The sequence below is a fragment of the Raphanus sativus genome, chromosome 6, assembly GCF_000801105.2.
Source record: "Raphanus sativus cultivar WK10039 chromosome 6, ASM80110v3, whole genome shotgun sequence".
Lineage (NCBI taxonomy): Eukaryota > Viridiplantae > Streptophyta > Magnoliopsida > Brassicales > Brassicaceae > Raphanus > Raphanus sativus.
In genome coordinates this window covers 48,953,220-48,978,152 of record NC_079516.1, presented here as the reverse complement: position 1 = coordinate 48,978,152, position 24,933 = coordinate 48,953,220, and the positions used below count along the sequence as shown (strand labels likewise).

Below are 24,933 nucleotides of genomic sequence, written 5' to 3'. Positions count from 1 at the left end.
CGTAATACTTGTCAGAATCTGAAACCATTCGTATCCATTGTCAATATATCAAAATGTTTGTAATAAAGCCTCAGGTGGATGTTTAACGACCTAATAGAGAGATTTTTCATGAGAAAATTATCATCAATTTGCTTGGAAATATATGTTAGGGGATAGAAAAATCATGAAAACAATCACTCCACGTGAAAATACAAATCTGTAAACATAGGAAGGGAATCATACATCGCCTCATCTTAAAAGAATCTTTTACCCACACATGCATCATTTCTCACCGCTATACTAACTCCATGGAATACAATATCACATCTTCCCCATAAATATTTCTTCTCTTACATATACATGTGTATATGGGAAAAAGATACTTTACTACTATCACTAGATGAGACAATAACAAAAATGACTCCCAAGCACTTAAGACTTCTTCACTACATATGTTCGAGTGAGCCACCTTTCAGCCTCTCCATTCGTGCCTGGAGACCCGACAAAGCTTTCTCATCCATTGGCAGAACCACTTGCTGTGGGTGTGGGTGTGGAGTCTCTGCTCCCATTTGGCTCGGTGGAATGTTCTGTTCGTCCATTGGTACGTTATCGCTTGTTGGCATCAGCGGTTTGCTTACTGACTCTACGTTTCCTGATGTAGCCAGTTGCATGGTCCTCATCCTTTCTCTGATTGCATCTAGTGTCCCAGGATTGATATTACTGCCTCGCATGTCGTCAGCGTATGAATCAGATTTAGGGTTCATCAGAGGCTTCACGTCTAAGGAAGGGATGTCGGGAGATGGAAGGGATAAGGAAGAAGGGGGAGGAGTCGACAACGGTAGGCTAGAAGGCGTTCTTCCTGCAGCTGCATTCTTCTCCACCTACAAAACCGAATTCAAATCTTCAATACACAAACAATACACTCGAGCGAGCTCATGCTTGTCGAAGCTATTAGGAGATTTGTTACAGACCTGAGCCAAACCGTCTCTGATATAAGTACGAAATGCTTCGCTTGCATTTTGAAGTTGGGAAAATATATCAACCTACAAGGCATTGACATGAGTTCTCATCTATGCAATCCGTGTGTTGATGAACAGACACTTGAAATTGAAAGGCCATATACACTACCTTTGGATACGACTTAGTGATGTGGTAGAGATCGTAAAGACCAATGGTGGAAGTTTGTTTATCACCGATTTTCTTGAAAATTGCCCCGAGCTCTTGCTTCAACTGAACATCAGCAGAGTTAGCGGGAGGTGAGGGATTGTTAGCTGTTGAATCTGTCCAATGGGTTTGGCCCACAGGTCCTGTTGAAGTTAACATTCTTGCTGCAGCTAAAGTCTGTACGCAACAAACGGAAAGCATTTACAATAGTTACTGTCGATGCCATCTGAGTTTTTCTGAAACCAGTAACATCCACATGCAAAATGAAAGTGCTTCTTTGCGATGTGCTATTGCATTAAGGAATTCAGGATATATGATATTTTCGCATTCACCATCTCAAGCACATTTACCAAGGACTCTGAACAGAAGCTAAGGTTGCGAGTTTACCTCAAGGTTCAGATCGATATAAGCGAGAATGATGGGTTGTGGTCTCATGTCAATAGGGATAAGAGACAAGTGACCCTTTATTGCAGCTCCCCGGAGCTTAACAAGTTCATGTAGAACAGTTTTCACCATCCTCAGAGGTTTATCATCTGCTCCAGCTCTTCTCATTGGATCAACAGAGAACAAAATAAAAATGCGTTTTCAATAAAAATGGGTTGATAAGGTTGAGTAACCTCCACATCATAATCAGACTAAAATTTTGCAAAAGAAATTAAGAATGCATTTAAGGTGCTGTACCTCCTGCGTATCTCCTCCATCCCCAGCTCTTGCAGATATACATGGATGCTCTGAAGAAGTCGATCAAGTTCAACTTCATATATGGTGCTTTGAAGGAGCTGAACATGGACAAGCATATATCAGATATGCAATACCAAACTATATGATGCATATCTTTTGATCGGTTAATTAGCTTCCTCCTAAAGATCCGCATTGATGCATCAGATATACAATACCAAAAAGTATATGATACTGTGATCGTAGCAAGTAAGAACTCAAATTATTTCCAAAATAACAGCAGGGCTGGTACTTAACAGCTACGTAAGTTATGCCAACAATGATTGTCCTAAAATAACTTTCATGGGAAATTTTACCTTGGTAAGTTTAATTAGGCATTTGACAACCAAATCAGAGAATTTCTGATTCCGGACAGCATAAACTTCAGCCGTAGCAGGTGAAGGCCATCTAGATGGATCTAGAGGATGTAGCAAGCTAATAAGGACCACAAACGATGACGTCCGATCTGCATTATCCTGAATATAGTAGTAAAAAGAGAACATCAGAGAACTTCATAGTCACAAATGAAGAAAACCCTTAGCATTGAGAGGAATATCTAACCAGGATTTTAAGCATCAAAACATTCAGAGCTTTCAGGAGCTGGCTGCCATCTTCCATGCGTGGAACTCTTTCATCCAGAAGCCAAAGCAAGAGCTCTGTTATAAGGCTTTCCAGAGTCCCTTCTTTGACTGCATGCGCAAGTTTTTTATTTTGGAATGTCTGCAGTAATACATTCTTGTGAGTTGTGAGCTTCATAAACAAACCTCAGTGGCTACACAGCTGATGAAGAAAAGCAGCATCACTTTTAAAAAACCAATTCACTTATGCTGTTACCTGCATAAGTGTGTTCAAAACATATTTGCAAGACCTCGATGAAGCTCCCTTTAAGCTGACATCAAATGTCTTGGCAACCTAGCAAAAAAATAAATAAATAATATATGAATTTTGGTCAATCTGCATGACAAATGGAAGTGTAAAAGAAAGTTTATCAGGCAAACCTTATTTGCTAAGCATGAAACAAGCCCATCTGCATCCTTCACAAGTTCATCAATTGCACTCTCTTCTGGATCATTAGAAGCCTGTGCCAACTCATGACACACAACTTTCATCCCTTCAACCGACTGCCACATAAAGAAAAACGAAAATAAAAGACCAAACCAACACTTGGATGATGTCTCTGTTACTAACTAAAAAACTGCTATGATGTATAAAGCAATGTTCCCTAAACTGAATAAGATATTCCATAACAAACCAATAATTGATACTAAAATCAGGCCAGACGCTGTATACCTGCTCCGGAGAGCCAAACATAATGATGTCCAGAGCCTCATTCCAGTCTGCCGGTCCATTAACTCCAGTGATTGTCCGAGGTACTGGGTTCCTCTCCGGAATTTGTTCAGAAATACCATAGTTTTGCCTGGGCAGGCAAAAGATTAAGTTTACGAACAACAGAAATCTATATATATTGAAGGAACTTTCAGATACCAGTTGAAAGAATTACCTTGAAAATAAAGGACCAGGGACTGTTTGAGAAACGTCACCACTTTGTTCTGCCACTTCAGGTCTGGAAACAAACAGAAAGTCATAAATAATAGAGAAACTAAACATTTCGTAAAATCCTTTCTGTTTCTGACTGCTAAAAAGACGAAACATTGAAGTACTTTTGCAACTCTAAGTGCAACATTAGGATTTGTAATAAGAATATGTTTATAGCCTCCACTTTCAGCTTATCGGTAATGTTGTGTACGAATAAGCCGACAAGACCGCCTTAATGCTACAAAGGCAATGCAATGCCAGGTTAAATTAAAATTTCAACAAATTAACGCACCCATTATCTCTAACAGAACGCCTTAGTGCTGCTCGTGCATCCCCAGGTCTACCTTCTCTTCTTTTCTCCATTTCCTTGACCTGATTCAGGCAAAACGATGAAAACACAACTCACAAACAAAACACGGAAGCAGACAAAATATTTCGCATTTGGGGCTTACTTTCCACTTAAATCTATCATCAAGCATACTCTTTTGAGCCTCTGTAAGCTTCCCAACATATCGCCAGATATCATCACCTACCACAACAAGCCAAACAATGAGAAAACAATGCAAAAAGAAAAACTCTAGCGCATCGGCAAAAATTCTCAGAATCATGATTTTCATTCTAGATGTTTATGAAACATACACGAACAAAAAGAACAGAGAATGACAATATGTAAAATTGTGCACCAATCATCGTGAGACATGACAATTTTGAAAGAAAAAAATACACTATCGCTTCTCAAAAAACTCATGAATTTCATGCCATACCGAGAATCTTATAACCCGTAGCCATGGTGTTCAAAGCAGCCTTTCTGAGTTCACCATCTCTTTCTGCTGTCAAGCTTGCAACCATATTCAAGTACTTCAGTAGTCCACTTATCTGCTTACGAAGACAAATTAGAATTCAAACCGAAGAGAGATATCAAATAATTTGTCAAGTCTCGCTACTACCTCAGTTCCACAAGTCTCGAGTAGATATCCGATAAGATCAGTACACTCTATCCGTGTACGGTTGTTTTTGGAACGTAAACCTTCCAAAATATAGGGATATGTCTTTGCTACAGAATATGCCTGGATAATCTGCTTCATCAGCTCACGCATCTTTTCTCTTACTTTTTCAATGTTATGCCCCAACTGCACCAAGCCACCAAGGACAGGAATTAAATATAAAGACATTTAAGCACAAGAAAAAGAAATGGATAAATAATAAACTAGCCAACACCAATGCCTAACCTTCTCTGCCAAACAAGGCAGAAATATAGCAGCTTCCGCTTCTGTCAAGCAGTATTCCTCATCCTTCAATGTGTTGAAAAGTTCTGGAAGAAACTCAAGAACCTATTCTTACCCAGAGTAAATGAAATCCCTTAGTAATGCATTAAAAACAGTGACAAATTGCAACTAGAAAACAAAAGAAATAATTACAAATTACCTTTAGCAGACAAGTTGTGTTGGATTTACATAATTGCAACACAAACCACCGAAGAAGTATATCTAGAACTTCTATAATATCCTTCGAAAGAGATGGAAGCGCCTGCAGTGAGAGGGAAAAACAAACATTAGTAAAAATAAATAAGAAATCTAGCAGAACTCAAGATATATGCATTTACTACCTTCTGTAGGATTTCCAGCCCATCTACTTGTTTCTTAAAGTCTGGACTCATCAATCGTTTTTGCAAGTCTTCCCTAAAATATTTCATCATATCATTCTGCACCAACCACCCAACATTCGTTATAACACGATCATAAGGCAGAAGACAATTAATCCCTCCGGAAAACAGACCTCAAGATCCTGAATCTGTTCTGGCCGCAGCTCCTCAAATTTAATTCTACGAACCACCAGCCTCTCCCTGTCCTCCTGCAGATTAAACACAAATACCAATATTTTATCATCCTTAATAAAACCTGTGGGAAAATCTTAAACCGTTGGAAAACTCATTTCACCTTATTAGAGTCCTTAGTATTTAGCAAAGACTGTGACTGGATAGCTATATCATGCACAGACGTAATTTGATCAGGCCTAGAACCCTTTGTTGGCAAGGCTCTCTTCAAAACACAAAAACTAGTCAGACGTTACGAACTGAATACAGAAAAATATGTTCAGATACTGAAACTTACAGATCTGTTTCCTTGCTTCAAGGTACCATTAGAAGTCGATTTTGAAACCTTGGAAACACCTTTCGACACTGGCCCCGCCGTAGCTTTTGATGATTCAAATGGTTCTGAAAATGACATCGTTAGCATGAACAAAAACGAGAAAGAAGAGGAGAAAACAGGTTGATTTCACAACAGGTAATGGACAAGTACCTTGAACAAATCCTGGTCTTACTTTTTCAAGCACAAGCGCTAATGCTGGGCCTTGGATATTTTTAATATTCTTTTCAAGCTGAGAAAAATGTACAGAACAAATCAGAAATTCAGGCTACGAATAGAACAAGCTAATCCAAGTATACCTACCGTTTCTTGTCCACTGACTCTTACGATCTCAGAAATGCATCCTTCGGCTGCTTTTCGCACATCTGCGGATTTGTCCTGGAACGATTCACACAAGCATAACAGATTGAAATTATTTAAAAAAGGACGTAACACTGGTTAAAGCTTAAAAGGAGCAACGAAAGTGGATGAATTACCGTCATTGCGGTGCTTGCAGGTTTCAGTAAATGTATAGCATCCACAAAGTCACTTAGTCCAGCAAGTTGTTTTGTCAACCAATCAAAAAGATCTTTACGTCCTTCTGCTCCCATTTTCCCATCTGTTAGTGCTATTATAACGTAAGGAATCTGCATTAACAGAGCAAAATTTTGTTAGTTGACGAAATTATATTTACAACCAGAATACATGTCTAAGGAAAGATGATCGCAAACCATTTTGTCGAGATGCACAGCACCAAGCCACAAATCCAGAGCAGCCAAGGTGCATTCCCTCATGTGCTTCTTGTTGTCACCGAGACATTTCAAGACATCTGATAGAATTCCCTGAAACAGATCACTCAAGCATTTGGTAACACTGGTAGGCAGGGATATATTACAGGTTATAAAATATTTTCAATGCTTGACATATCACCAACCTTGCTCGCCTTCTCGACAGTTGGTCCCATAGCTGATGCAACACCTCCAATGGTAGTCAATGTTTGCATAACAAGATTTTTGTTACTATCCAACAATCGTCCTCGTAGACCACCAAATAATTCTCCTATTGAACGTGAAATTAAAATGGTATAGACAACAACAATAACTCATGACTAATTTTAGAGTGACAAAAAACAACGGAGAAATGCGAAAAAAAATCTTGACTTCATACCAGTTCCGGTTGGCTGGATCCGTTTATTAGCCTCTTCCAGAATTTTATTAACAGCTTCGATTGACTCCAAACGCATCTACAGAAGTTTAAGATACTCATTTTCATATCTAGCGTTTAAAATATATATCTACAGAAGAATTGTTAGATAGGTACTAAAAGAAAATTCGAATTCGTAGCTCACCTTCCAATCAGGACTCTCAAAGCCCTTAACAAGTTCAGGGGTAATCTTGCCACTGATATCTTCTCTAGGTAAACTATCCAGTCCTCCACCAGAGGTTGGTGTTGAAACTGACGTCTTAACAACTCTTTTTGGAGCCACAGTTCCCTGATGAGCAGAATATAAGAACAGCACGAAAAACAAGAATTCGAACAATCAAGGCAGTCCACACAAATGTACCTCAAAAGGGTTTTTCTCATACTCAGTGTCAAGTGCACTGATTAATGCAGGTTTGACATCATTAAGAAACCCTTTAATGTCTGCAGACAGAAAAAACACAGTTTATTTTGGTTATTAGGAGATGTTCTTCTATCAAACACAACACATAAGGAATTTGTAGCTACCTGGACCAACAAACTTGTGTAAAGCACCCAAAAGTTTGATTGTAGCATTTCTGGTGGCAGCTGCACTAGATTGCAATCCAACATCCTTACAAAAATCTATTAAGTCCTGTCAAATAGACAAAAATTCCTTTGTCAAAACGAAAATAACCTAGATACTGCAGCTTAACTAACCCAGAAATTGGGAGCTAGAAACTTCAAGTTAGAAAAAATTCAAAACCTTAAGTTTCAAAAGTGAGACGCCAAAGTCATCAACTGCCGAAACCATCCACAGCAAGCCTTCACTAAGAACCTTGGGGTTCTTGTGCCCGTTCATGATTTTGTAAAGCTACAAACAAAAGACCATAATTATCATTCTGATCTAATTAATCTGAAAGCCAAAGAACATTGATCAAAGCAGCACCTACCCTCTCAAAAACAAATCCAGGACCAACTGCTTCGCAGAAAGCAGTAAGACACTTCATAGCAGAGGCCCGCGTCTTTATATCTGCAACTCGTTCACTAGCTCCTGTGAATTAGTAGAGAAAACTCGGGCAAATGAGCTACAAACTAATACTTTAGAAATAACAGAACTGCCGTCACTCATCAAATGAAAGTATCTTTTTCGTTATATGACACTTACCCGTGATGCAAAGTACGACACATTTCTTAGGAAACTTTGCCGCAGTCGAAGATATGAAGGTAATAATTTCAATGACTTGTTGTTGAACCTGCATTTCCAAGTAATATGCTTATGTGAACTTCTCAGAATTATTTTAGGGGAACAATTCTAAGACGGACAAATAAAAAGATTTTAGATGGGAGTTGAAAATACACCTGCACATTTTTATCATTCCAACCAGGAACTGCACATAACAACCGAACCAAGATCTCCACCGACTTGTCTAGTTCTTGAAGTCCTTCGATCTCTTCTTTCAAAGACAAAGTTGCTGCGCGGCAAAGTTATGAAAAAATCACCGAACTGGCAAATACTTAAAACCAAATAAACGATTTATCTTATGTGTAGTAAAAACGAGTTTAACCACTCGAGCAAAACTCAAAAATATAAGAAAAAACATAGAAATCAATAAAAGAGTCCTCAAGACATTCAACAAACCTTCAAGTCTTTCTTTCCATACAGAGCTCTTTAGCTGAGATATGGTTTCTGTTTTTACAAGAGAACCTAATCTGTTTTCAATTTCTTCAAGACCCATCTCAGCAGGCTAAAATTGAAAAGAAGAATTAGATGTTAGCACCATAAAAGTATGATCAACGAACAGAGTCACTGTTATAACAGGTTCTGTAAAGAAGAATCTAATCTTATAAGTATACTAATATATACCTCAACATCTTCAGGTGGTTCAACAGTTTTTGAACTTTCGTTCCGAGCAGCAGCATCTTTTTTGTTTCCACCGGTTTTGGCAGTCCCAGCCTTCTTGCTCGCAGGCTATAAAAATCAGCATTTAATGGGAGCAAATGTAATTAGACAACAAAATAAAACAAAATCTCTCATAGACCAGGGCTTAACTTTCAAGTCATGGTGGCATTGAGGAAAAGAAAAGTATTGTAAGTAACTGAAACCAACCAGAAAATTGCAAGGTGAAACAATAATAGCAAAAAAAAATGTAAGAAGAAACTCACAGCAGAAAGAGCAGGTCTTTTCCCGCTCAACATGCTTGCTGCTGATTTCCTTACAACAGGTGCTTCTGAGTTCTGCATAAATTTTTGAAGTGGCATAAATTTGGAGAAGTCAATATAATTGACTAAAAAATAACTACTGCGTGAACGGATATAAGACATAAACTCATCTCCGGAAAACAGGATGGTATTTAATACTAACTGTGTCGAACATCCTATCTCTCAACACCCGAGATGGCTTACTCTTCTCCCATCATTAGGAAAAATAGAAAGTATTTACAGACTAAGTGCGAAGTGACACTGGAGATCTGAATAGGAACTTACCACTGTGGCCGTGCCCCCAACTGAAGACTGAACTGTTACTTTTATAAGAAAACAACATCCAATTAGAATGGCAAGTAAACGCATACAAAATTTGATGTTCAGCTTAATAGCTGTGTGCTGTGTGGAATTGAGTCTACATACCTGAGCTTGTACTAGCTGATTCACCACCAGAGCTTGCAATCATTTCTGAAAGTTTCTTTCTTCTAACATCATCAAGTTTTTCCAACGACCTTTCCAAAGGTCTCATACCTACAGACTGACATAACCAAAAGATAACATATAAGGAATAGAAATACGTGAAGTACAAGAGTGTCATTTATCCATAAATTCAGAAGATCAAGAGAATAGGCTGCTGTTCATCGACAATATAATATTTATACCTTCGCTATTGCAGCCAAAGCCGAAAATGCTGCATCTCTCACATCCGGAGTTCCATCATTGAGACACTACATTACGAATTCCAGACATTCAATAAAGTATAAGTTCAAATAATTTATTATTTTCGACGCAAAAGTGGTAACAGCGATCAAAATTTAGCCCCACTAACACCAACTAATATAATACTGCAACATTTCTCACGTTATTTGTCCTTTCATCACTAGGCTATTGTATTGCACATAACTATGATTGAGCAACTTTTTGATATTATGTAACAGTACCATGCTTCTGTTAACTGAAAGTGAATTTAGGAGCCATTAGGCACAAAAATACTAACCTCCATACATAACGGAACATATTCTTTGTGCGCCTTTAGAATAAGAGCCTTGTTACTTGTTTCAAGGCAGAATGTCAACCAGTTTAAAGTTAAAGAACGCACAAGCGGTACTTTATTTTTCACTGCCGTCTTTACATCTGCAAAGGAGAGCAAAGTTAATTGAAAAAACTGATAAAAATTAGAAAAGTTAAACAAATCGGTGGCGAAACGTTTGAATAACGATATAAGTATCTCAACACAAGATAATCACAAGCAAATCATTAGAGCTTCATAAAGTAATCCAAGATAAAAATGACCCTTGCCTTCTATAATGTCAACAAGACTTAAACACCCGGCTTTGTACATTGCTTGTAAGGTCTGTGTAAGTGCCTCTGCGACTGTTGGCTTTTTCTCTTTCAATTTTTCCTATTTAAGGAACAAAAAGTCACCAAGTTTAAGATCAAATGCTGGACTAAACCAGTCAGATTCCTAAGCCCATTATCATCTGAGAAAAGAACATTTATACTCCAAAGACTGAATCAATCTTCCTGTGATAATAATTTTGGATAAACGATTCTACAAGACTCACAAGTAAAACAGGTAGCATGAACCGTGAACTAGCGGAGAAATGTGTTCTTAATCCACGTGCAAGATTTCCAATGGCCTGAATAGCTTCCACTGCAACGGCTAAGTTCACATCAGTGATAAGCTGCGATTATAATCAATTACAAATATTATCAAATCGCATGTATAAATAGGTTAGCAGTAATAAATCTCGAAATACAGCAGCATCTACACACTAAAACTATGATCAGCAAACATTTTGCCAATTTGAAGGTTCAAATAAAACGCATGAACTTCAAACTACAGATTAATCAATAAGCACATATGTATGCAGAATGCATCATCACCAATCAGAAGATACTGCAAGGGAGCTAAACATACAAAGATATATAAAATAAAAAGAACAAATAATGGCGCCTTTAAGTTCTTATTGTGGAAAGTTTACCTTCTTTAAGGTCCGACAAATTTCTGAAAAATCACCGGGAGCTATCTTTTTCGTCGAAGCAAGCTTTGTTAGCTCGGCAACAGCCTCCTTACGTTCTAACCACTTTGTAGCTTTCTAAAAGAGAGGCAAACGTAGTTAATGTAACGTGTGACATGCAATCAAAAATGGGAAGTGACTAGTATCTCATAGAAACTTCTCTCAATAGAGGACCATCGCAAGAAATGAAGCATAAAATATGACAATGTGGCATTAAGAATCGACAACTCACCACTCCTTCCCAGAACCCAGACTTTTCCAAAGGAGTCAAAATATCCACAGGATCCATAAGATCATACTCATCTATTTCCTGAGGCGCTGATAGTAATGGGTCGATAAAAAGAATTAACGTAAGCAGCTTTCTCAAAATTACTTAATGAAGAAACAATTCACTGAAGTACAAGCTACTTACCATCAGCAACAGGTTCTTCAGTGGGCCCATTACCCACCACATCCGAACAAGCTTCTGCCTCTGGCTCTTTGTCTTGTTCAGATCTTGAAAACCAAATACATAAATATTTTTATTCCAGCTTTTCAAAAATCATGCTATTAGTTTCTTGATCATGAATCGAATAGGACTCCTCATGTATAATAAAATTATTATCCAGAAACTTTACAAAGCAAATTGTAAAAATTCACAAATCATAAACTACGTAAAGATAAAACTGGATCTAGTATGTGGTAGTTAGGACAATGGATAAAATAACAATTTCTGTAGCATGTGGTAGTTACCTTATCTTTCGAGAAGGCTTAGCACCCCCTGACACATTGGCAAGCTCAGCCTCCAGCTCTTTTTTCTTACATAATAACAATAAAATCGAATATTAGCGCTATAGCACAAGAGGATAAAGGAACTTCTTAAGAAGATTTTTTTTTTCATAACTCTAAGAAGGCAATCTCAAGTAAAATTTTCAATCATGAACAGATTTTCAGCTAAGGGTGTTGTTTTGATTTGTAAACTATCTTCTATATGTTATGACTAGAAACTCATATTTCAATTTCCAGCTCCACAAACAAAAGCAATTTAATCCAGTTCATATCATCTTGGCGAAATGGCTAAGCTGCAAACGTGCAGATCAACATAAATCTTACCATTGTGTCCCTCATTTTCTCAAACAAAATAGATTTAACAGGGTCTTTTCCAATCCAACGGCATAGCTCAATAGTCACCCCTTTGGCAGATGCACGGACATTCTGATCTTGATGATCGAAAAGTTCAGGAAGCATCTTTAAAATCCTTTTGGGTGGAATAATCTTCGAACCAAACTCACTAAGATAGAAAAATAGTGTGTTATTTCAGATCAAAGATATAAAGAACCAGTGCAGAAAACTAACTAGGACTTCAAACCAGACCTGAGAGCTAGAAACATAACGTCTACTGCAGGTACCACAGCCTTGGCAACTTTATTCTTTATAGCTTTCTCCAATGTATCCTACAATCATACCAAATATGTTAACTTGTATACGGACGGACGATGTTCTCCTGATACGACACAACTCCCAGAAAATATCTTCTTGACATTTGAAAAAAAAATCAAAATGACTGAAACGATGAATATAAAGTGAAGTTATCGCCTTAACCGGGATCTTAATACTCGGGCCGTAAATTTAAAAGTGCTGAACGAAATAATATTTAGAACAAAACACTTTAGTAGGCATCTTCAAAACAACAGTGAAGAAGGTATCCAGGTCCATTCTTCGAACAGAAAAAACTATGATTGTGGGAGATATGACTCTAAACAGATCGAGCACAACAGAGAACTGGGCAACAGAGCAACATGCCATATTCCACATCACTCCGTACCTGGTTGCATTCTAAGGTCATAAAGCACTTTCATTTCTATGTCAGCTCACCTATCTAGTTTTCAATACACCAGCAAACAATGCTGTGACTAGACGTAGACGGTGAACCCCTATGTAACTAGATAGACCTTTCAAACTTGCAAGAACGAAGACTGAGTGGTTATACCAGAAAAACATCAACGGCTTCTAACTCCACCCAGAGCAAGAGAGCGTCCTGCGCCTTCTGCACAGTCTTGGGCCTACCCGTGAGACATTTAGCCGCAATGGCATCACAAACTTCCTTCGCGTACCTTCAAAAACCAGAAACAAGCTATAAAATATCCACATGCAAACAACCACTTGCTCTGCCTATTTTTTTCTACAGCATTAAACAGAAAAGCATACCTCCCAGCGTCTGCGTCGGCTGCCTTCAAAAACGCAACCAATGCCTCAAGCGCCTTCTCTTGCACCGGCGCATTGGAATCCGCCACCGTCTTTCTAAACAAGTGACCTGCAAAACAACAAACAACAACAAATCAGAAAATCCAACTCTAGAGAAGTCGCATTCTCAGATCCGCAGCGAGATTAATAGAACCGCCACAGTCAGATCTGAGCCTCGAAACAATTTTAAAACCCTAGCAACGACGGAAAACTCACCGAAATCGCGGAGGCGAGGGTCCTTAGGATCGGTGATGGAATCACAGACGAAAGCTAGGTCGACGTTAGCCTCATTCCTAACTTTCCAGTTCTTGTGCGCGAGGCGATCCTCCCATGGAAGCTTCTTCGCCTCCTTCAGTATCTTCTCTTCCTCCGCCATTTTTTTCCAATCAATCAATCAATCTCCCCCGATGCTTACCGATCTATGTACCAGACTTCTTCGTATCGTCTCCCTCAGATTTTTCTCTCTCTGTTTTCAGAATGTTTTTGTTAGTGCCGTCAAGAGAGAGAGAGAGACTTTTGTTTTTACGTTTAAATCGGTGGTGTATCTTTTTCTTAAAACATTTCACGCGCGACTTGGTACTGGAAGTGAACCCACGCGAAATTGATTTGAATCTTCTTAGCGAGTGTATTCTTTCCACATGGAAATATGGGCATTTTTACACTATTTTAGGCAACCAAAACAAAGTTGTCCTATTTTTGCCGCACTAATTTAAAATTTTTTATAGTTACAATAATACACCAACTTATTTTAGTTTTTTAGCCATAGACAGTAGTAACACACTAGCTAGATCACAAAATCAAAATCATAAGCTGGAGAGGGTTTATTGGTTTATAAATCTTGATTAACTTATCAAATTTGTTATCGCTTTATCTGTTTTAGAATTTTAAATATAATTATTTGTCAACAAATCATTGATTACAAAATTGTACTAAAATAACGTGTTATGGGCTCAATAATTTAATAGGTACGTGTAATTATAAATGTTGAAAAGTAGCAAAGTACTTATTATCCTCAAGAATTTAATAGATTTGGATTTCAAATTCAAAAAGAAAAAACTGTTTGTATTACTCTCGGTTGCTAGTTGCTACTGGAACCATTTCTTCGAATGGGTTGCTCAGGCCCGTATCAATACTTCAAGGACCCAGCAAGATCTAGCCCAGTCTCACAAAATATCTCGTTTTAAAACGACGTAGTATGGTCACTTATATAGAGTCTTGTACGGAGGACTGCAAAATCTGTACACGCTGGAGAGTTGACCTGGACTTAATAGGATTGACCTGCATTTCATTTTTTGATAAGTAAAAGGGTAAAACTATGCAAAGAACAAAAAAAAAAAAGAAAAAAAACTTGCTTTATTTAGAGTTAAGTGGTGCTTTACAGCTCAAAGTACGTCTTCTTCTTCCTCTGTCACATTCTTCTTCATCGTCCTCCTCGCGGATCCATATTGAGGTTCGTCTGATTTTCATCTCCTTCGCGCTCTTTTGGTTCTGATTTACGAACCAGTCGTTTTCGATTTCGTTTTAAGATTTTAACTGTACTGGGGCTTGACTATTCAGTTCTTGTACTGTGACTGCAATGTTGTCCTCAATTAGAATTTTAGTTGCTCGATATCAAAGCGTTTTATTATTGGAAGGGAATTTCGATTTCGGATTTTGGAAATTGGAAATTGGAAACTGGGGGGTGGATTTGATCCGACCTCATTGTTGTGGAAAGCTTGACATGGATAGTTGAGGAGTTAGTAGTCTAGTCTAGTTTTAGCTACGTGTACGAGATTGAAGACCGAATCCATATCTTCATTGCTTCTTACCTAGTGTGGATAATGTTTGTTGAAATCATATACTTCTCAGGAGTCCACATCTTTAGTTTTTTTTTAAAAGTTGGTGGGTGATTTGGAATGGGAGTGAACCCTTGGTCGATGGTTTGTTGTCATGTCAAGCAAAGATTCCGGAATCTGGAAGTTTGTTTAGTTCAGTGTAGGTTACTACTATCTTGATTGAGTTTCACTTAGGTGTCTTCTTGTGTTAATCAATCTAAATGATATATAAGTTTCTTTCTTGAAGATAGACAGCCGAGTATATGCTACAAGGGAGATACTCCGGAGACTGTTTTTTCAGATGATTGGTAGTAACTGTGTTACGCTTGAACGGTGCCATGATGGGCATCTGTCTGATGAAGCGCTGCTGCTCAAGGCTTCTTTTGATCTCGTTGCTTTGTGCTCTAACGAATGAAAACAAAGCGATTAGTCCCGATGGTACAGCCATGCGAATCCTTAAAATCTCTTCCACTTTTTGTGTTTGAATAAATTATGATTATGCACTCAATCCGCTGTGTCATTTACATCCTTTTTTTTATTCCTTTCGTTCTCTAGGTGAGGCGCTGCTGAGCTTTAGAAGTGTAGTTTCTAGTTCTGATGGTGTCGTCGGAAAGTGGAGACCAGAGGATCCTGATCCGTGTAACTGGAAGGGGGTGACTTGTGATGCGAAAACAAAAAGAGTTATAGCCTTGTAAGTTTGGCTTTAATCTCCTTTTTCTTCAATATGCATCTTTTTGTCCGTTCCTAAACTTTCTTTTGTGCAGGAGTCTTACTCATCACAAATTAATTGGACCTTTACCCCCTGAGCTTGGAAAGCTGGATCAGTTGAGCCTTTTGTATGTACTAACCTTATTTAAACTTCATTTCTTATTAGAGTATCCTCTCCTGGATAACGCTTTTCTCCTTGGTATCACAGAATGCTTCACAACAATAATTTATATGGCTCAATACCTACAGCATTGGGAAATTGCACAGCATTGGAGGAAATGTAAGTGCTTTCCCAAAATAAACAAGTTTACGTTTTTCTACATTTGTCTTGTGAGCTATGATAAACCAATGGGTTTTTCTCAGTTAAAAGTTTTGCTGGCTTACAAGAACCTGTCTGAAACTTTTTTTCTTGCAGATACTTGCAGAACAATTTCTTCACTGGCCCAATCCCAAGTGAAATGGGAAATCTGTCAAGGCTTAAAAATCTGTACTCAGTCTTTCTCCCTGTTCTCCTATATAAAACTGTACTCAGTCTTTATTTGAATTCTTCTGAATCAATAAACTGACTTTTATCTTTTTTTTCTGAAGGGACATCTCTAGCAACGATCTCACTGGAGCTATCCCTGTTTCACTTGGGCAGTTAGGAAAGCTTACTAATTTGTGAGTGGCTACTCTCTAACTTGTGTATCTTCTTTTGCAGCCCTGTGTGTATTTTACGAGTGTCATTGTTGCTAACTAGCTGATTCTTCTTTTGAAGCAATGTATCAAACAATTTTCTGGTGGGGAAAATACCTTCTGATGGCTTACTCGCCCAATTTTCGAAGGACTCGTAAGTATACTTCATTTTGACCTCTTTTTTCCACCAGAATTTGGTGCTAAAGATGGAGAATTCTCTATACTGTTGATCTGGCAAAACAGTTATATTATCTTGACTCTGTGCACAAATGCACCATGTTGCTAGCTTTGTACCAGTGCGTAGCTGAAAATAACGGGCTCTTGAACTGCATGCATATTACTCTTTGCAGCTTCATCGGAAATTTAAAATTGTGTGGAAAACAAGTTGATGTGATGTGCAAAGATGAAAACTCTTCCACTGGTTCTGGTTCAACAGGAGGTAAATCAGCTGTGTTTTAATCAATTTGCTGATCAGGGTATGTGGATTATAGCTTAGGTTTTCACTTATCTGTAGAGTTCATTGTGACATGAGTTCGCTTTTTGGTCTCCCGTACATAGGCCAAGGAGGTAAGAAGCTGCTTATAAGTGCCTCAGCTACAGTGGGTGGGCTGCTCCTAGTGGCGCTTATGTGTTTCTGGGGATGCTTTCTCTATAAAAAGCTTGGTAGAGTTGAGAATACAAGCCTTGCTATAGATGTCGGTGGAGGTGAGCCATGCTGACTCATTTTACGGATATCATCTCTCAAAAAAAACTTGGAACTCGGTTTTATTTATTACGCTCAAAACATGACACCATATGCGAGCCGATTTTATTTTATCCAGGTGCGTCTATCGTGATGTTCCATGGAGATTTGCCCTATGCTTCTAAAGACATTATCAAGAAACTGGAAGCTCTTAACGAAGAGCATATAATAGGCTGTGGAGGTTTTGGAACAGTTTACAAGCTGGACATGGACGATGGCAATGTTTTTGCGCTGAAAAGAATTGTAAAGTTAAATGGAGGGTTTGATAGGTTTTTTGAAAGGGAGCTTGAGATTCTTGGAAGCATCAAACATCGTTACCTCGTGAATCTACGTGGTTACTGCAACTCACCCACATCAAAGCTTCTGCTGTATGATTACCTTCCTGGTGGTAGCCTTGACCAAGCTCTTCATGGTAAATCCTCAAATCCATCTTTACAGGCTTCCCTAACCAAGAAGTATGAATCTACTGAGTGCAAAATCTTGGAATGTGCAGAGAGAGGTGAGCAGCTGGATTGGGACTCAAGAGTGAATATAATAATAGGAGCAGCAAAAGGGGTAGCATATCTGCATCATGATTGCTCTCCTAGGATCATACACCGTGATATAAAGTCGAGCAACATTTTACTCGATGGGAATCTGGAGGCTCGAGTATCAGACTTTGGGCTTGCCAAGCTGTTAGAAGACGAAGAATCTCATATCACAACCATTGTTGCAGGCACATTTGGTTACTTAGCTCCAGGTACTCCAATGCACCAGTAATAGCAATAGCTTTGTAGCCTCTTTTAATTGTTACCCTCAGTCATGTAACCTAACCTGTGGTTGCAGAGTATATGCAAAGTGGTAGAGCGACTGAGAAAACGGATGTCTACAGTTTTGGAGTTTTGATTCTTGAAGTCTTGAGTGGTAAACTTCCCACGGATACTTCCTACATCGAGAAAGGCTATAACGTTGTTGGTTGGGTAAGCATAACGAGGTCCAGCTTTGCTAGCTATATAATGTGTTGACTAGTGAAAGCTTTAAATTTTGTCATAAAATTTGGCAGCTTAACTTCTTAATCAGCGAGAACCGTCCACGGGAGATTGTTGATAGAAGCTGTGAAGGAGTAGAAACAGAGAGTCTAGATGCTCTTCTATCCATAGCAACAAAGTGTGTATCTTCAAGTCCGGACGAGCGGCCCACAATGCACAGAGTAGTCCAGTTACTTGAATCCCAAGTTATGTCTCCTTGCCCTAGCGACTTCTACGATTCCAGCTCCGATTGATCACATCCCACAACCGTCTTCTTCGAGGTTCGAGCCATTCATTTTGCTGTCCCTCTTTTTATTTTTTTGGCTTTGATTTTTCTTAGAATGTTTCTGAGATTGATCAAATCCTCTCTCATTTCATCTGAATATGAAACTATAATGTATATGACCACTTGACCAGTTGTAGAAACCCATATTTTTATAATCTAAATAATTTTGTTTCTTTACTTTCCATTTTATTTTACTGTTTCAGTAAAATTTAAAAAATTATCAAAGAGAAAAACTATAGAGAATGGTGCCCTTTATTAAAACTTTAATTATGATTTTATCTCCATATAAAATTATGGGGAAATTGCCAAAAGAGAACAAAAAAACAAGGGTGTTGTCCTCTTGGTATAAATCCTTTTTTGTCCAATTTTTCTCCTTTTTACCCTTTGTATTTCTGAAAACTAATAAAATAAATAGTTTTGTGAATCAAAAAAAATATTAAAAATATAAACAATTAATAAAACACCTATATACACATGCTGGTATTTTTTTTTTTCAAAAAGTTCATAAATAAAAATTTGAAAATACGTTCTACTAAAGGTAGAAAGTGCATTCTACGGGAAATGGTATAGTAGAAAGCAATTTCTAAAATAAATACGTTCATCTACTATTTTTAGAACGTATATTCTACTATTTACTAATTTTCTAAAAATGTGGAATGCGCATTCTACTAATCCTAAAGCTTCTACTTTTCGTCCGGAAGCATCTTCTACTTTTATTAAGTATTCTAAATTTTGCGGAACGTGTTTTCTAAAGTTTACTCTTCCTTCTACTAAAAGTAGAAAGCGTGTTCTGGAATTTTGTCAATCTTCTAAACTTTTAGAAGGCACCTTCTACGGATAAGATTACCTGATTTTTGCGAAAATTAATGAAAATTTCAGTTAAGGAAATATTCTAAAAATCTCCTAAGAATATTCTAACTTCCTAAAACGTGTTATTTTCGATTTTGCTTGTCAGAAATTAAAAAAAAAACGATTATCCCTTGTCTTCTTCATCAATATATGATTTTTTCATAGCTTTTCTTTTGATTTTTTTTCACAAACTCTTGTTCTCTATGATCTTAAAGTGAAAACAAAGATGAAATATTGTGACTATTAATGAGGTTTTTCCGCAGGAAGTAAATGGAAACAGGGAACCAACTTTTTGTGTGTACTTTGTAGCTATATTTTGCTCACTGGCTATGTATCTCATTCGTACATAAGCGAACCCACTTTCTATGTGTATAGAGCAAAAGACAGAACATGAAGTCCTTTTTGTTTCATCATCCTCATTTTCTCTGCAATATCAATAGTTCTTTTTTATCTTTCTTAGACAACAACAATACACTGGAAATCAAAATTGCAATTATCATTATGTTTTACAAAGCAAAAAAGATGAGCAAAGTACAAAATGTAGAAGGAAAAGAAAACCTAAAATACTAAAAAAAATAAAAGTTTGAAACCCACTGATCACATCCCTTTCCAGCATCTATCACAGGTATACACAATAGACAGACAAACAATGTTTTAGTCCAACCAAACCAAGCCCGATCCAACTGTCATTTCCCAATTGATGTTCTTCAAACTATTTGCTGATACTCTGGATTGAAAGCAAGCGCCTCACGGTATATAAGCTCCTTCATCTGCTCCCCTGAGAGTGCATGCTGCTCAAAATCGAAGTTGAAAGGTGTTGTGCACTCTGGCTCATCATTAATGTTGTGCAGCGAGTTCAAGTATGGATGTTCCAGCGCGTTTAGAACTGAAATCAAGATTTATGAAGATATGAGGACTTAACTTATTTGAGAATCAAACGTTATAGTTTGGGGACTGACCTGTGATTCTTCGTCTAGGATCAAACGTCAGCATCTTCCCGTATAAGATCTATAGCTAAAGGATGCACTAAGGGGAACTTATCAGTGATGGATACCGCTTTGCATTTTCGTTCGAGAACTCAACCTCTGCTTCTGATGGAGTTCCTATGAGCTAGCTGCAAGAAGAAAAAGAAAAATTATGTCAACGTGTCTTATTTACTAAGGGTCTTTGTTGTGTTGTCTACTTTACCTCCATGAACAAGCGAAGCTGATGAACATGATCTCGACCAGGGAAGAGGGGTTTACGGCCCATTAATTCCATGAAAATACAACTGACAAGGGGACGGATGAAGGGGTTACATCGGAGATAGAGAGAGCCAGAGAGGCGGAGATGTTACCGGAGAGAGGCAGAGAGACGGAGAAAGAGAGGCGGAGAGACGGAGAGGTGGAGAGACGGAGAGGCTCAGAGAAGGGGACATATGAAGGGGTTACGCCGGAGATAGAGAGAGCCATGGAGGCGGAGATGTCACCGGAGACGGAGACAGAATGTTTTAGGGTTTGGTTTCCTCTCGACAGAGATAGAGAGGCGGAGGACAAAGAGAGAAAAATGAAATTGTTTATTAGGGTGGTATTTATTCATCTTATTTTTTGACATTTTTTTGTCTTGTGAAAACCTTTTTTTAAACCTTTTTCATTATAATTAATTAAGAGATTAATTAATTTCGTTTTAATTTGTTATTAATTTACTAATGAAAGGTTAGTTTTGGGATTATGAAAAGATTTATACCATAAGGACAACTATGTGATGATATTATACCAAGGGGACAACACCTTTGTTTTTTTGTTCTCTTTTGGCAATTTTCCCTAAAATTATTACATTCACAAACCAGCAGAGCAATCCATACGTTGAAACGAAACCCTTCTCGCCTCCAAGTCATACCCAACGAGAAAATCCATCTGAGCAAAGTTCCCAAAAATAGCAACCTCAGTGGTCGGAATCATACTCATGCAAACCATGTCTTCACTCACTTTCACAAACGCATTCAGCGCACTAAGCCTCACGTCAGCGCCGCTAAAATGCACCGTTATCTCCGGCAGACCGATCTCCGCACTCCCTGACTTGAAACAATGCGACAAAAGCCCCTGCGGATCACTCACACGCTTCGCTCCAGTCACGGACTCCTCCACCGCCGCGCCAAACCTGTCGAAGAAACCAGACTCGAGAAGCGTCAGTGTAGTTCCCGAGTCGATGATGATGCTCCCCTTCGTCGCCGCCGAGGATGCTCCGTCGTCGTTAGGGTAATACGTGGTGCCCGTGTACGGAATCTTTGTGTTGCCGACGGAGATAGCTTCGAGCGTCAAGTAGTAGTAAGTCTGAGGCTCTTTATCTACCAACGGAGTTGATAATACCACGTTGGAAACTTTACTTGCACCGGAAGGAGCCGAGCTGGTTCCTAGGTTTATCACGCTTGTGCCGTTCATGGTAGATGACTTGTGTGACAAGCAATAAGAGAATTTATTAGAAATCGACGAACCGAGCTGAGAGATCAGAGATAACTGACCACCACCGAGACCGATGATCCCTGAGCCAGTCTCGTCGAAGTTACCGCCGTTATTGTAGCCGCAACCGAAGACAGTTCCAGGGAAAGAAACAGGGGAGCCTGAAGCAGAACCAATGGAGATGGTCTCCGTAGCAACGTCACCTTTTGTGAAAGACTTGTCTCCGTACGAGTAACGGTACTTACATACGCCTTTAGCTTCGTCGCATCCACGTTCGTTGGTAGACAAAGCGTTGCAGTTACGTGAGTTGCAAGGCTCGCTCTTGTAAGTAGAGGATTTTTTACTGTCGAAGATCAGACCGTTCTCTTTGTAACATTGTTGACAGGGCTTGCATTGGACCCAAGTTAGGTCACTTCCTGTGTCGGCTATCGCGAGGACGTTCGTCGGTGGAGTACCGATGGTGATACTCATGAAGAACTCGCCACCTGCTCCGATTAAACCGGACTGGAGATCGGTTTGGGGTTGGTGGTTGAAGCGGCGGGAACGAGAGATGGAGCGGAGGAAAGCTGCGTTGAGGCGGTCGGTGAGGGTGGTTTGTGGTTTGTAGAGAGGGGAATGAGGAGAGTCACGGTGGATCAACTCGACGGTGAAATGTTTTGTGTTAGTCAATGAAGAGACAATCATCGAGAACAAGAAGAGAAAAGTGACGATGAGAATTGTGTTTGCCATTTTGATTTTCAGAAAGTTTGTGTGTGTAAAGAGTCAAGTGGAGAAGAGTATTTATACTCAAAGGAAATGAGCAAGCGAAGAGATTGAAACGGTAAGGAGTTATAGCTACTACGTACGTACGTGAGCAGGAGGCGAAAGGCTGAAAGGCAATTTGATTAGCTTTTAAGTTTTTTTTCATTAAGGTTGATAAGTTAAGGTGAGATTAGTGGGGATGTGAGGGAATTAATATCATTGATTTATCAAAACATGTTTTAAAGACTTGAGCGATTTAGATATTTTATCATCTTTGAGAGGTCGACGGTATATTTTCCCCATATAGATTAGTTTACTTTTACATGAAGTTTAGAATCTAAATATTCATCATCAAATTGAAGGATGAAGTATAGTCATCAGATCAAGCGGGAAGATACATTTCTTTGAGCTTAGGTAGATTTATTCTAAGTGTTGGTAAGACTCGGGTAGAGTCAGAGTCTTTGTATAGGTATGATAATCTTTAGACACGTGGACGGTTCATAGAGCTAGGCGTGGGTTTGCACGTGTGTAAATGGTTGAGTATAAAACCATTAGCTCGTCTCTCTGGTTGTTAGGTTGTTAGACATCACAGAGAGAGTGAGAGATCGTTCACGAGTCATAGGGTGTAATCGGAGCTCGCTTGTGAGCAGTTAGTGTTGCTGGTTCGATCCCAGCTCCAGAGAGTTATAGCGGCTTCTCCGTTGGTTGAGAGAAGTGCGGTGAACTCTGGGTCAACATATCGCCTTGTCTTGTTCGGAGTTCTTGATTGGAGACTTGAGAGATTAGCGGTTAAGCTTTCACAAATTGGTATCAGAGCCAGGTTACTTGGCACAAGATCAACGACGATTGAAGACGACGGAAGCCATTGCGATGGAGACAATCAAGGTTACGCCAAATCACTTCACGGTGACGATGTTCGACGGATCGGGGGATTTCGCGATTTGGAAGAAGCGGATGTACGCAAATCTCAGCGTACACGGCCTGAAGGATGTTCTAACTGAGAGAGTCAAGGAACCGGAGCAGACGGATCCTAAGGAGGAAGACGACGATCCTGAAGCGAAGAAGAAGAAGGATGCAAGCGAAGCATCAAGATCGGAGAGAGATGAGAAGGCGATGAATCTCATCTTCATGAGCGTCGGAGATCAAGTTCTACGGAAGATTGACAAGTGCACGACGGCAGCTCAAGCATGGTCTCTCCTCGACAGACTTTACATGACGCAGAGCCTTCCGAACCGAGTCCATGCGCAGCTGAGGGTCTACTCATTCAAGATGCAGGACTCAAGATCCATTGACCAGAACATGGATGACTTCTTGAAGATGATTGCAGATTTGAGCAATCTCAGCATCGAGATCCCAGAAGAGGTACAGGCCATTCTACTACTCAACGCTCTCCCTAGCAGGTATGATTCTCTAAAAGAAACACTCAAGTATGGTAGAGATGCTATTAAGGTAGAGGAAGTTGCTAGTGCTGCTAGATCTAAGGAATTGGAATTTAAAGATTCTGTTAGCTCTAGGCCTAGTGGGGAGGGCCATTTTGTGCGGGGTAGATCGGGTTCTAGGAATGTGAGTTTTGGCAGGGATAAGAACAGGTCTCGTTCGAAGTCTAGAGAAGCAGGAAAGCGAGTCTGCTGGATCTGCGGTAAAGAAGGTCATCTCAAGAAACAGTGTTACAAGTGGCTTGAGAGGAACAAGGGAAAGTCAGGTACTTCAGAAAGGGGTGAAGCGTCTGCAGCAGTCAGAGATGATGCTCATGATCTGGTCGGTTTAGTAGCTTCAGAGGTGAATCTGTCTTCAGAAAGCTCAGATCGAGAAGAATGGATTCTGGACACTGGTTGCACGTTCCATATGACATCAAGACTTGATGTGTTCCAAGACTATCAGGAAGGGGCTTCGGGAAAGGTTCGTATGGCGAACAGTTCAGTGTCAGAGATTAAAGGTTCAGGCTCAGTTCGCTTCAGAAATCCAGACGGCACCACGTTTCTCCTTCGTGGTGTAAGATACATGCCTGGCATCACCAGAAACTTGATATCTCTAGGGACTTTGGAGGAGCAGGGCTGTGATTTCAAAGGTGGTAATGGCATGATTAAAGTAATCATGGGGTGCACAGTGATCATGAAGGGTCAGAGACGTCATTCTTTGTATATCCTGCAAGGTGAAGCTTTGGTTCCAGAAGTCAACGTCTCAGTCAGCAACGTCGACAAGCCTATGATCCTGAGTGAAGAGGAAACAAGAATGTGGCATAGCAGGATGGGTCACATCGGTCAAAGAGGATTAGAAGAGCTATCGAAAAAGGGATGCCTCGATGGCAAAAGAGTTACAGATATCAAGTTCTGTGAAGCATGTATCATGGGAAAGACTCATAGGTCAAGCTATGGCGCAGCTCAGCACGTCACGAAGAACAAGTTGGACTATGTTCATTCGGATCTGTGGGGATCACCCAACGTTCCATTTAGTCTCAGCAAATGTCAATATTTCATATCATTTACTGATGACTTCTCTCGAAAAGTATGGATATATTTCTTG

The 24,933-nt window shown here is 39.3% G+C and overlaps 3 protein-coding genes across 7 annotated transcripts; 1 reads left to right on the top strand and 2 right to left on the bottom strand.

The window, feature by feature from the left end:
• Positions 1 to 161: 161 nt before the first annotated feature.
• Positions 162 to 13,663, bottom strand: LOC108811868 (protein MOR1). 2 transcript variants are annotated; one of them, XM_018583975.2, is made up of 52 exons: positions 13,367 to 13,663; positions 13,115 to 13,220; positions 12,897 to 13,020; positions 12,281 to 12,360; positions 12,020 to 12,197; positions 11,660 to 11,724; positions 11,340 to 11,422; positions 11,160 to 11,245; positions 10,892 to 11,005; positions 10,472 to 10,591; positions 10,206 to 10,308; positions 9,904 to 10,040; positions 9,569 to 9,634; positions 9,330 to 9,444; positions 9,189 to 9,226; positions 8,868 to 8,939; positions 8,569 to 8,673; positions 8,344 to 8,449; positions 8,064 to 8,176; positions 7,870 to 7,957; positions 7,655 to 7,755; positions 7,468 to 7,575; positions 7,251 to 7,356; positions 7,087 to 7,166; positions 6,871 to 7,014; positions 6,690 to 6,765; positions 6,457 to 6,581; positions 6,254 to 6,364; positions 6,020 to 6,169; positions 5,847 to 5,921; positions 5,697 to 5,775; positions 5,508 to 5,611; positions 5,334 to 5,435; positions 5,173 to 5,247; positions 5,003 to 5,098; positions 4,822 to 4,923; positions 4,626 to 4,727; positions 4,344 to 4,526; positions 4,161 to 4,272; positions 3,849 to 3,925; positions 3,689 to 3,768; positions 3,362 to 3,424; positions 3,151 to 3,277; positions 2,859 to 2,981; positions 2,695 to 2,772; positions 2,422 to 2,580; positions 2,178 to 2,336; positions 1,825 to 1,922; positions 1,531 to 1,687; positions 1,108 to 1,320; positions 951 to 1,022; positions 162 to 860 (listed from the first exon to the last, which is right to left on the bottom strand). In XM_018583975.2, exons 1-52 carry the CDS (start codon positions 13,524 to 13,526, stop codon positions 426 to 428), a joined length of 5,931 nt encoding a protein of 1,976 aa, XP_018439477.1. In that variant the 5' UTR covers positions 13,527 to 13,663; the 3' UTR covers positions 162 to 425. The 2 variants fall into 2 exon arrangements, with proteins under 2 accessions (XP_018439477.1, XP_018439478.1); XM_018583976.2 differs by having other exon boundaries at positions 9,189 to 9,220.
• Positions 13,664 to 14,456: 793 nt separating this feature from the next.
• On the top strand, positions 14,457 to 18,559 carry LOC108805817 (LRR receptor-like serine/threonine-protein kinase FEI 2). Of its 4 annotated transcripts, none has more exons than XM_018577769.2 (14): positions 14,457 to 14,600; positions 15,212 to 15,402; positions 15,520 to 15,655; positions 15,729 to 15,800; positions 15,881 to 15,952; positions 16,088 to 16,159; positions 16,261 to 16,332; positions 16,430 to 16,501; positions 16,698 to 16,786; positions 16,906 to 17,052; positions 17,169 to 17,501; positions 17,583 to 17,828; positions 17,915 to 18,048; positions 18,132 to 18,559. In XM_018577769.2, exons 2-14 carry the CDS (start codon positions 15,303 to 15,305, stop codon positions 18,348 to 18,350), a joined length of 1,764 nt encoding a protein of 587 aa, XP_018433271.1. In that variant the 5' UTR covers positions 14,457 to 14,600; positions 15,212 to 15,302; the 3' UTR covers positions 18,351 to 18,559. The 4 variants fall into 4 exon arrangements, with proteins under 4 accessions (XP_018433271.1, XP_018433273.1, XP_056845119.1 ...); XM_018577771.2 differs by having other exon boundaries at positions 14,494 to 14,600; positions 15,216 to 15,402; XM_056989139.1 differs by lacking the exon at positions 14,457 to 14,600 and adding an exon at positions 14,999 to 15,124.
• An 823-nt stretch (positions 18,560 to 19,382) lies between these two features.
• Positions 19,383 to 22,398, bottom strand: LOC108808758 (probable aspartic protease At2g35615). Its single transcript, XM_018580861.2, has 2 exons — positions 20,191 to 22,398; positions 19,383 to 20,117 (listed from the first exon to the last, which is right to left on the bottom strand). Exon 1 carries the CDS (start codon positions 22,396 to 22,398, stop codon positions 21,049 to 21,051), a length of 1,350 nt encoding a protein of 449 aa, XP_018436363.1. The 3' UTR covers positions 19,383 to 20,117; positions 20,191 to 21,048.
• Positions 22,399 to 24,933: the final 2,535 nt, after the last annotated feature.

Excerpts from the sequence above, each read along its gene's own strand:
- LOC108811868 (XM_018583975.2), bottom strand. The coding sequence starts at position 13,526 with ATGGCGGAGGAAGAGAAGATACTGAAGGAGGCGAAGAAGCTTCCATGG. Across the intron at positions 7,576-7,654 it reads CTGGATTTGTTTTTGAGAGG|CTTTACAAAATCATGAACGG; the intron begins GTAGGTGCTGCT and ends TTTTGTTTGTAG. Across the intron at positions 7,167-7,250 it reads ACACAAGTTTGTTGGTCCAG|ACATTAAAGGGTTTCTTAAT; the intron begins GTAGCTACAAAT and ends TTCTGTCTGCAG.
- LOC108805817 (XM_018577769.2), top strand. The coding sequence starts at position 15,303 with ATGATGGGCATCTGTCTGATGAAGCGCTGCTGCTCAAGGCTTCTTTTG. Across the intron at positions 16,333-16,429 it reads TTAGGAAAGCTTACTAATTT|CAATGTATCAAACAATTTTC; the intron begins GTGAGTGGCTAC and ends CTTCTTTTGAAG. Across the intron at positions 16,502-16,697 it reads GCCCAATTTTCGAAGGACTC|CTTCATCGGAAATTTAAAAT; the intron begins GTAAGTATACTT and ends TACTCTTTGCAG.
- LOC108808758 (XM_018580861.2), bottom strand. The coding sequence starts at position 22,398 with ATGGCAAACACAATTCTCATCGTCACTTTTCTCTTCTTGTTCTCGATG.